The sequence below is a fragment of the Haliotis cracherodii genome, unplaced genomic scaffold (assembly GCF_022045235.1).
Source record: "Haliotis cracherodii isolate W230 unplaced genomic scaffold, xgHalCrac1.p SCAF_13, whole genome shotgun sequence".
Lineage (NCBI taxonomy): Eukaryota > Metazoa > Mollusca > Gastropoda > Lepetellida > Haliotidae > Haliotis > Haliotis cracherodii.
The window spans coordinates 4,974,118-4,986,296 of record NW_027266268.1 but is presented as its reverse complement, the minus strand read 5'-3'; the positions used below and the strand labels follow the sequence as shown (position 1 = coordinate 4,986,296).

The 12,179-nt window shown below is 42.5% G+C and overlaps 1 protein-coding gene across 1 annotated transcript; it reads right to left on the bottom strand.

Annotated features, from left to right (window-relative positions):
* Positions 1–1,670: 1,670 nt before the first annotated feature.
* Positions 1,671–10,693, bottom strand: LOC139458768 (prostaglandin E synthase 2-like). Its single transcript, XM_071240183.1, has 6 exons — positions 10,403–10,693; positions 9,306–9,521; positions 7,053–7,249; positions 5,431–5,643; positions 4,271–4,391; positions 1,671–3,428 (listed from the first exon to the last, which is right to left on the bottom strand). Exons 1-6 carry the CDS (start codon positions 10,691–10,693, stop codon positions 3,282–3,284), a joined length of 1,185 nt encoding a protein of 394 aa, XP_071096284.1. The 3' UTR covers positions 1,671–3,281.
* Between the last annotated feature and the right edge of the window lie 1,486 nt (positions 10,694–12,179).

Sequence of the window (12,179 nt, the reverse complement as noted above, 5' to 3'; positions counted from 1 at the left end):
TCATGTTACTTTTTGCTGAAACAATGCAATGGATTAGTTCAGTGTTCAATACAATTGCACTCAAAATAACCCACCTTCTGATACAACTTCCGGGGCGGTCGGGTAGCCTAGTGGTAAAAGCGTTCGCTCGTCACGCCGAAGACCAGGGTTCGATTCCCGACATGGGTACAATGTGTGAAGCCCATTTTTGGTGTCCCCCGTCGTGATATTGCTGGAATATTGCAGTATTGTGAGCAGATTGGGAACGTGATGATCGCCCGAGGGCTTTTTGCATAATATAAAGTGGAAGAACTCAGCAGAGGTAGCCAATATATTCAGTGTGTCTCAGTCTGTCATTTGCAGACTTTAGAATAGGTTTCTGCAGACACAAAATGTAAATGATCTGCCACACAGGGCGTCCTAGGTCAACAACTAAATGCAGTCTCGATTAATTAGAAACCAGGTTTCGAGAAATCGAGCCCAAACAGCCATTCAAATCGCTGTTCTCTTGCGCCAGGCAACCGACGTTCAAGATACTGACCAGACTATTAGAAATGACACACACGCTCCGGGACTACGTGTTGTACCAGGTGAAGTGAAATGGGGTTTAACGTCGCGTCCAAGATTATTGCACTTATATAAGCGACGTGCATGCACGTGTGTGTGTGTGTGTGCGCGTGCGCGCTTGTACGAGACCGGACTGAAGCCGATTTATAGTGCTAGCCCACTGAGATATCATGCCGCAGTTTAACATAAATACCCAGCTCAGACACAGTATACTGACTCCGAGCCGACCAGTCCTTGTTTTAGCCCCTTAATGCCGAGCGCCAGACAGGGTAACAAGTACCATATTTTAACGTCTTTTTTAACGACCTTCCGCTCTCCACGTGTTGTACCACTGCTAACAAATCGACGCATTCCAGTCAGAAACCAATAGTGTTTTGAGCGTAGAAACTGGGGGAATCGCCGATGTTCTCGTGTCATGTTTTCAGATGAGTCCAGATCCACTTGACGTTTTGGTTATGTGTTGACATGTCTGGAGGCTTCCTAACATACTCGTTTGAACGTCCACGAAAGAAATATGGCAGATTTGCGGATGGATCTGTTATGACATGGGGCGGGACCACTAAGACAGCCAGAAGGCCACTGTAAATTGCCCATGGAAGGGTCACAGGACAGTACTACCAAGACAACATACTGGCGCCGGTAGTTGTACCGTTTGCGCGCAATGCTGGCCCACGTGCCGTGCCCACCCTGCGTGTATCGTGACGGACTACCTCTAGCAGCAAAACAACCCCAGAATGCAATGGCTGTACCCCTAGAGAGCACGTCTGGGACGACATACGTCAAATGCCACCCTTGGCTAACTGGGCCAAGAGGAGTGGACAACACTCCCTCAAATTGTCATTGGGAGATTGATTCGGAGGTAAAAACGAATGTTTGTCCAATCGTGAGGGCATGGCCCCTAAGATTTGACTACACACCCGTGTCCTCTTTCTTGGTTGCTTGTACTCTTACGACACACCACCACCACGTCCTGTTTGTTGTCATGTTACACCTAGTCCTTCCTTTTTCTTATTCATATTAGTATCTATTGTGTCTCCCTGTGCTGCCTGTCAAAACGCAGGGATACCTCATCAGATCATCCTTGACAATAAACAACACAACTCAATCAACAATATCTTCCTGCCAAGATTTATTTATTATCTGCATTCAATGATTCTATGATGAAGTAAGACAAGCTGGTGAGTCCGGCATTTGCCTCTTTCAGATTCTAGGCACACTCTTCACACTAAAGCTGATATTTGAACACAGCAATCATACATAGAGCACATACATCACAGTGACCAAATAACACCACAGATAAACAGGTAGCTTTCATTCACAACACTATCACATGTTGCGAGTCTGAGAAGGTTACTCAACAGGAGGCCATGGCATCCATTGAGGCCATATCATCCATCATCCTCCTCAGTCTGCCACAGTTACCTTTCACCATAGGGAAACAAATAAATTCATGGCTCAGCAGTTGTTAGGTTGAAAGATGTGGAAAATATATTGTTCCTTCACATTTTAGCAGATTAATTGGGTTTTTAATAAAATAATCACTTTCAAAGATTCTACTATCACTCCTCAGTAGTGGGCGAGTGAGTATGATTTTACGCCGCTTATAGCAATATTCCAGCAATATCACGGCGGGGGACACCAGAAATGGGCTCCACACATTGTACCCATATTGGAAATTGAATCCCAGTCCTTGACGTGATGAGCGAACGCTTTAACCACTAGGCTATCTGACCGCCCCTCACTGCTCAGTGTCATTTAAAGAACGCTAGTGAACACTCTCAGTTGTGTAGTTTCTGGTAAGCAGGTTTAGGCTACATGCATGGCGGCAACTCAGCCTTTAGAAATTAATTGATATTTTCACCACACTGCAACAAAGATCTACCTATACTCCACCTATGGTGAAAGCCATAATCTACAAGGTGTGAGTGAGTAACATTTAACACCGCTGTTAACAGTATTCAAGTCATATCACAGCATGTCAGTTTAATGTGGGAGGAAAGCCCAAAGTGATGCCGGACTCAGACGTTTACCACTTCGGTGAAACCCACGAGCACGGTGCCCCAAAACGTAATCAGGATGACCTGGGATATGAACCCAAAATCAAAGGTTTCTGGCATGTCTAAGGGACATAACTCTGTACAGTGAATAGCGGTGCCTTAGACGACTCGGCCTCTATCTATAAGAACATCTATAAGAACATGACACTAGTCTTTCCTGAATATTACAGGACTCAGACTAACAGATGTTATTTCAAACCCAGACATTTTTTGGCAATTAATGTAGCCAATGTACATACAACTTCCTATCATGATTTTTGCACCAAGTTTTGGTATTGTCTTCAGTAGACAAGTCAAACGACTCGCTTACTTAACAAAGCAAACTTCTAAATAAGTAATCTGTTTCATGGTAAGAATCCTGTGATTGACATGAGCATCGTTCTACATAACTGGGTTAGGACATGCATCAACTATGTGAGCGATCCTCACCACCCCATCCCATTAGTCGCCTCTTACGACAAGCATGGACTGCTGAAGACCAATTCTAACCCTGATCTTCACGGGGATTAGCAGCATCTAGTTCCCACTTCCTGGCCAAGGCAAATATTTTGGTTTGATAGTCTGGTAATCATCACAAAATTCAGTTCAAGCTCCAAACACTGAACTGGCTAGAGGTAATCTTGATGTGTGGAGCTTTGAACTGACTGTTCTTCATCACTAGGGGCCAGGATGACATCATCAGGACTTCTTCTTGAGAGGGTTTGCCCCAGCATGGCTGTTAACAGCAACTTTGGTTCTCCGATACCAGGGACCGATGTTTGTGTTGGACAGAGCATCTTGGAAAGCTTCACAACCCTCGATGGAACTCAGGACACCGTACACAGCCTGAAAGTGAAACCACATGGTCAATCACTTTGTGATTTATAAAAACAGTTTGTTTGTGCCACTGTCAAGTAGTGAATGGGCAGGGTTTCACACGGCACACAGCTCAAGACACCCTGAAGACCTGAAAGTGATCTGCTATGTAGTGAATGGGCAGGGTTACACATGGCACAAGACACTGTGAATGACCTGAAAGTGACCTGCTATGTAGTGAATGGGCAGGGTTACACATGGCACAAGACACTGTGAATGACCTGAAAGTGACCTGCTATGTAGTGAATGGGCAGGGTTACACATGGCACAAGACACTGAATGACCTGAAAGTGACCTGCTATGTAGTGAATGGGCAGGGTTACACATGGCACAAGACACTGTGAATGACCTGAAAGTGACCTGCTATGTAGTGAATGGGCAGGGTTACACATGGCACAAGACACTGTGAATGACCTGAAAGTGACCTGCTATGTAGTGAATGGACAGGGTTACACATGGCACAAGACACCGTGAATGTCCTGAAAGTGACCTGCTATGTAGTGAATGGGCAGGGTTACACATGGCACAAGACACTGTGAATGACCTGAAAGTGACCTGCTATGTAGTGAATGGGCAGGGTTACACATGGCACAAGACACTGTGAATGACCTGAAAGTGATCTGCTATGTAGTGAATGGACAGGGTTACACATGGCACAAGACACCGTGAATGACCTGAAAGTGACCTGCTATGTAGTGAATGGGCAGGGTTACACATGGCACAAGACACCGTGAATGTCCTGAAAGTGATCTGCTATGTAGTGAATGGGCAGATTTCTGGCAAACACATGTAGAGCACAGTTTACATCTCACCAGGTCGGCCAGGTTAGGACTATCTCCTCCCATAAACTGCTGCTTCTTCTTAGACAGAGCCTTCGTCCACTCTCTACAGCTGTCATACAGGGACTCGCGGACATCATCCTTCAGCTTGTATCTGTCAGCAACAAACAGCATTCAAATAATATCAGCATATTGGGAAACATTTAAAATGGGGATTGGGCAGGAAGTTCAAGGCACACTATCCACTTTCAAGGCAGAATCCAAATTCAAGGCCCCCTAGTGTTTATGAGTTGATTGGTTGGATTGTTTTGTTGTTTAATGCCACACTCAGCAATATTCCAGCGATATGACGGCGGTCTGTAAATAATCGAGTCTGGACCAGACAATCCAGTGATTAATATCATGGGCATCGATCCACGCAAATGGGATACGATGACATGCATCAACCAAGTCAGCGAGCCTGACCACGGCTAACCCGGCTCTTCATGGGTCTAGTGGTTATTAGAACCCAGAGATGCAGCTATTCTCCTTACCTTATATCAACAAAAGATCAACTGGAAATGGTCTTATGTTAAGAGTGGGACCAAAACATTCCAAAACCATTTTAAGAAATCATGATGTATTTCCACTGCTAAACAGGCATTTTTTTATTTTACTTTTACTTACCGAACAACTTACCAAATACAAATTACAAATTAATTGTATAAGTGAGTATGGATTTATGCTCCTTTTAACAACAGTCCAGCAAAATCATGGCAGAAATGAGCTTTAAATGCTGTACTCACAGTCTGTGGAATCAAACCCCAGCTGTTTGTTTTGATGAGTGAAACGGCGTAACCACTTGGTTCGCCAGCACCTGGGTATGATTTTTGTTTGTTTGTTGTTTAACGCCGCACTCAGCAATATTCCAGCTATATGACAGCAGTCTGTAAAATAATCGAGTCTGGACCAGACAATCCAGTGATTGACATCATGAGCATCGATCCACACAATTGGGATCGATGACATGTCTCAACCAAGACAGCAAGACTGAAAACCCTGTTAGTCGCCTTTTATGACAAGCATAGTCGCCTTTCACGACAAGTATGGGATGCTGAAGACCTATTCTACCCCGAATCTTCACTGGTCGGCTGTGTATAAAGTAAGGATGAGATGACAAAGTTAATGTTCGTCTATCGTTTCCTTCAACTTACTTGTTCTTGAGCATCTTGCCGATGAAGTACATGACAGTAGCGCCAAGGTAGATGACAATCTGTCTCTCCATGCCGGAGAAATTCTTCTCCCATTCACCGACATCAGAGAAGTAGTGGAAGGCCTGCAGTGCCTCTGAGCGTGTACGGTACACGTTTGGGGACAACATGTGCACCAGATTGCTGTCTGCCCAATGGCGCCATTGTCTCTCCTCTCTGCATGGCAAACATGAACGTTCAGAGGATTCAAAACCACTTTTAAAGTAACACTGTCGTTACTTCATGAGTTTGTATAAACAATGTGCCTCCATCACCCAGGAGTACATACGGATGCTACATTGAGCAGAAATGTTTCTTTGTTTCATGACACACTCAACAATATTTAAGCAGTATGACGTCAATCTGTAAACAATCGAGTATGGACCAGACAATCCATTGATTGACATCATACAGTTTGTTTGCTTGTTGTTTAACGCCGCACTCAGCAAAATTGCAGACGGCGGTCTGTCAATATTTAAGTCTGGAACAGACAATCCAGTGATTGACATGATGAGTATCGATCTACGCAATTGGGATACGATGACATGCATCAACCAAGGATTATAACTCAAGTCACATGAGCCGTACGCCATGCAGGAACTTGGTGAGAACCCTGTTACTGTCTGCCACAGAAGTATTGTGTAGACCAGATGACTGAAGGCTGTGATATATGCTGCACTGTTAAGCAAGAAACATTCATTCATCAGTTGGAGCATCTCTCTATAGTGCCTCTGCTTCATTCGTTGGTTAACAATGGTTAAAATATTGACTGCACCGCATCCATTTTCCAAAAGCCACAGAACCCCATCTTCCCTTGGCAAGGGAGTTAACTGGCTGTGAAAGTCCAGTTTCCATCCTTGCCGAACTAGGCTGGAATGTTCTGGCTTGATCATATCGAGGTTGTTGATTTCACGATTTTGATTGGACTATGCATTAGATGCATAGACTCGTTAGTCCAGCCAAAATATAACTCCATAATTCCAGCCTAGTTCAGCTAGGAAACTGGATTCATATAGTCAGTTACCGTATTCGACGTAATATGCGCCCCGCTCTAATAAGCACCCACGGCGATATTTGCTAATATATTGGCAAGTGAACAATCCCAATTAGCACCCCTTCCGACTGATCGAAGTACACAAGACTTATTTATTCGTGTAAAATACGCACTCGTGTGTTATCACGGTTATATGCACCCTTAATTATGGGCAATCAAATTCTGGAAAAATATATCTGTCGTATATAAACAGTTCAGGCCGTCAGCATAAACCACAAAATTTATCTTTCAACTGTTTTTTCCACCAAAATAATATTCTAATAAGAGCCTCCTATACTCTAATTTTGAGAGCGCCCTGAGCGCTTATTACGTCGTATACGGTAACTCCCTTGCCAAGGGAATCTGATTATTTTACCGAGTCGCTCAACTGACCCAAGTTTTTGTGGATATACCTCTATGACATCATGTTGTGTTCACAACATAAGTGTGCACTGTTACATGATTCCTTCTTATCCTCACAACATCTTGGACCTGTGAATAATACTATGTCTCGGCAAAAGGCAATGGAAATTTAACACTTAATCTGACTTACTTTCTTTCCTCTGGGGTGGTGTCAATGCTTCGGTCCATGTACATGATGAAATACTTGTTGGGGAAGTCATACACGGTCTTGCGGCCTTCCTTGGACTCGATGCATGGGTAGTAGGAGTGGAGTTGATCCAGCTTCTGCAACTTGTTCCCCATGAAGGACTCCAGCAGACTCACTATCACACAGGAGTCTCGCAACGCCTGAACAAAAACATAGTCTTTGACAGGCAAGTTGGAAGAACATGAAGACATGAAACAATTTACTGATGAAAACGTCTGTATTGTTTGTTGTGTCATTTCAGGGCTGCTGAAGGGACAAGAAGTAGCACTGAAATGCTCTTACATACAGCTCCAGGAGCTCATTCAGGAGTATAAGCCAACCCAGGAGCTCATTCTGGAGTATAAGTAACCCATTTCATTCAGGAGTATAAGCCAACCCAGGAGCCCATCCAGGTATGTTTAAGCCAACCTAGGAGCTCATTCAGGAGTATAAGCTAAACCCAGCAGCTCATTCAGGAGTATAAGCCAACCCAGGACCTCATTCAGGAGTATAAGCCCACCCAGATGCTCATTCAGGAGTATAAGCCAAACCAGGAGCTCATTCAGGAGTATAAGCCAACCCAGAAGCTCATTCAGGAGTATAAGCCAACCCAGAAGGTCATTCAGGAGAATAAGTCAAACCAGGAGCTCATTCAGGAGTATAAGCCGACCCAGGAGCTCATTCGGGAGTATAAGCCAACCTAGGAGCTCATTCAGGAGTATAAGCAACCCAGAAGCTCATTCAAGAGTATAAGTCACCCAGGAGCTCATTCGGGAGTATAAGCCAACCTAGGAGCTCATTCAGGAATATAAGCAACCCAGAAGCTCATTCAGGAGTATAAGCCGACCCAGGAGCTCATTCGGGAGTATAAGCCAACCTAGGAGCTCATTCAGGAGTATAAGCAACCCAGAAGCTCATTCAGGAGTATAAGTCACCCAGGAGCTCATTCGGGAGTATAAGCCAACCCAGAACCTCATTCAGGAGTATAAGCCAAACGAGGAGCTCAATTGGGAGTATAAGCCAACCCAGGAGCTCATTCGGGAGTATAAGCCAACCCAGGAGCTCATTCAGGAGTATAAGCCAAACCAGGAGCTCATTCAGGAGTATAAGCCAACCCAGCAGCTCATTCGGGAGTATAAGCCGACCCAGGACCTCATTCAGGAGTATAAGCCAACCCAGGAGCCCATTCAGGAGTATAAGCCAAACCAGGAGCTCATTCGGGAGTATAAGCCAACCCAGGAGCTCATTCAGGATTATAAGCCAACCTGAACCTTGAGATCAAAGATCAAGCCTACATCTCCAGTGTGTGCCTCCAATATCGTCAGCAAAGTTTGGTGATGTTGTTTCTCAAGAACAGGTCCCTTGGAACTCTCTCCAGCCCAACATCAGAGGTATCCAAGAAGACACAACATTCAATGCACAATTAAAGACACATTTTTACTGAGGCTTACATTTTATATAGCAAAACAATCAGTTATTTCCCAGCCTCTTATTGTCCTTATCAATGCAAAACAGTTGTTTCAACTGGTTTCTGGTGCTATACAAATGTCTAGTTATAATTATTATTAGGAAGTTGTTATTCATAAAAAGTGTGCAGGTTTTGACCTGGGGCTAGCATTAAGATCTGATTTTATTGAGATTGAATTGATACAATGACAGTAACTATTACATTTTCAAATAATAACTGATCAATTGTAGTGTACATATTGTATGTTGTATGCGGCCACTTTGTTCTTATAAAGAAAACTGAACCTTTCTCAGAGGTTTGTTTGTTTGTTGTTTAACAAAGCACTCAGCAATATCCCAGCCAGACATGTAAATAATCAGGTCTGGACACACTGAGCATCGATCAATGCAGTTAGAATGCAGTTTCAGAAGTAAATACATATCATATTAATTGTTATTAGAAAAGTAATGAACATTCTCTACTTCGAAGAGCAGTATCAATTATTTTGTCGTCCACTTAACCAACACACCAAACAGCTTTATCATGTTTATTACAAATAAAATTTAAAAAATAGAGAGCTAAACAAATGTTTTTAAAGTGTTATTTAGACAAACAATAGCTAATTGTTCAGTGAAAATGAGTGACAATCACTCAGGTATGACTGTTAATCCCTTCAGTAAGATGGGTAAGTGGGAATGGTCAAAAATGAAAAACCCCAAATTAGATATGTGTGGCCACAGTAACCATGGCAACCCAATAATATTTCTCACCAGAAAGTCATCTTCTCCAACACCATCTAACACCAAAAGAGGCACTTTCTTGTAGTCAGACCACTTGAGCTGTTTCTTGGTAATTGAATTGACCTCCACTATGTTGTAGGAAAAGCCGTGATAGTCTAGGAAGGCTCGAACCTTGCAGCAGAACGGACATGTCTGATACTGAAATAATGTCAGCTTTAATCCACTTATGTCAGTGTCCATGTGGATCTGAAACAAATCACAAATCATCTCACATCAGTTGTGAACAAGGCATTACAATATTTTTCTGCTCAGATCAGCATTGTCAGCTTGTGAAATGGTTTTGGAAACTTTCGTACCACGTGGGGGAATTTATCAGCATTCACATTCCAGAGTGAATGGGTGGGTGATTGAATGGGTGCATTGGTGTTTGGGTCAGTGAGTGAGTGGGTGGTTGGTGGGTGAGTGATTGGGTGGTAGGTGAGCGGGACTGTTTGGAGTTTTGGTCGATGAGTGAGTCACTGAGTGGTGAGAAAAAAAAAAGAGTTGAAAGATCGTAAATTTCGTGGTTTATGCTGACAGTCTAAAATGATACAGAAGAAAAGTTGTATAATACACGACAGATATATTTTCCAGAATTTAATTGCCCATGATTAAGAGTGCATATAGCACACGAGTGCGTATTAATACTATTATACATGAATAAATAAGTCTTGTGTACATTGATCAATTGGAAGGGATGTTAATTGGAATTGTTCACTAACCAATATATTAGCAAATATCGCCGTGGGCGCTTATTAGGACAGAGGGCTTATTACGTCGAATACGGTAATTATTATTTATCCTTTGGTCCGATGTGTTAACGCGCTGGGTCCACATTCTTGAGGACATGACCCTACATCAAGTCATGTAAGGCAATTCTTGACTGTCAGGCCCAAGACACGACCCTATATCACATGATGTACGGTCGTGTCTTGATTGCTGGAACCCCATCGCGCCCCTCTATATTCTAGTACTGCTAGCAACTCGAGTTTCACTCGTGCGACGCTAATATTGGATAAAGCGCCGTGGTACAGTGTACTGTAGTACTCCGAGAGCATTTCTGTATATTGTCCCAGTATGTTACCCACCCGTCTAGATGGTGTCAAGTCGGGTTTCACTTTTCCACCTGCGTAAACCTTCCATCCTTCAAAGCCAATCACGGCGGATCCAAGTGTAAACATTGACGCTCTTGTGAAGATAGACCAGGTTCGCTTTCTCGTGTTCTGTCGGTAACCATGAGAAGTAGATTGAAAACGGGGGTATGGCGGTGCATTCTGTGTTGTCTTTGATGTTCTTAAGAAATAACGCGAATACTGAACATACTTGCAAGTTTGATGCAATACATTCACACACCCACGTAACCTTGTGGGCGCCGCCATCTTGTTTATGTAAGAAAAGTCAACGTAATGATGTTATGAAATATTTCTTCTGTTTACACATAGAAACACAATTTTGTAACAAGCAATCTTGAATCAATTAAAACCATATTGAAGTGGGTTAGAAAGGTATTTCCATCCTGCCATCTTTATGTTGATACAAGTACGTATAAAAAGAGGATAGGACTAAAACGGCATTGCGTCAAAACGGCAGTTTCGCGGAATGGACCAGCTATGCCGCCTTTCAGCGTGAACTTGCAGTTGAACAGCATAATATGAAATAGTGATACCTAAAGTGCGAGTGCAGTATTATATTATTTATTAACATTAAACATTACAGAGGACTTTTAAATAATACGGGATGTACAATTTGTGCGAATGTATGGGCGACCATTCTGTCCAAAAAACAGTTGAAAAAAGGACAAAAGTACGCAATAAAGGTCAAATACAGCGTTAGAAATTGGCACTAGTCCTGTAGTCCTTACCAAACTGACCAATAGTAAAGGTATCCTAAGGACTAGTAGAAATTGGTCCATTTTAAGGGTTTTGCTATATGTTATCATTATAAGGACTAGTGGACAAAAACTGTTAGTTTCTAACCCTGAAATATTACGAAATATTAGTAAATGTTAGAAACTCTACTAATTAAGGTCAAAATACAAAACAACGAGACGCCGGTTAAAAAAATACAAAGTTGAAATTAGGTCACAAGTATGCAATATTAATAGTCAAATGTTACGAAAAAACGTCATAAGAAAAATAAAGTGAGTGAGTATGGTTTTACGCCGCTTTTAGCAATATTCCAGCAATATCACGGCTGGGGAACACCAGAATTGTCTTCACATATTGTACACAGGTCGGAAATCGAACCCGGGTCTTCAGCGTGACGAGCGAACGCTTTAACCACCAGGCTACCCGACCGCCCAAGAAAATAAAGAACAATGTGTACGAAAGAACGTCAGTGCACACGAACTGACGTTGACTATTAATATTGCGTACTTTCGACCGTTATTTCAACTTTGTATTTGCATAACCGGCGTCTGTTTGTTTTGTATTTTGACCTTAAAAGTAACATTTAGTTCGTTATTCGTAATATTTGACCTTTATTGTGTACTTCTGTCCTTTTTTTCAACTTTGTATTTTTTGACCGAATGGCCGCCCATACGAATGAGCAGAAATTATCTTGTTCATTTCGAATCAATTGTATATATGTACGTCTGTAGTGCTGTAAGGGAAGATGGGTGCAGGCTAAAATAGCACCTTAGGAAAACGTCACCGATTGCTCGGGCTGTGATTTTGTTTCTTCATAAAGGAGAGCCGAGATTTTTTTACGTCACATTTAACTCACTAAAACAAAACAGATGTAGGTGATATTAAAACATAACTTTGACAATTACAGTATAATGTAATAAAAGACCATTTTTTAAAACACCATGTGTAGCAAAAGCCTAGTGTGCAGTTTTTCAGAACTGATTTAGGAATGTATTTT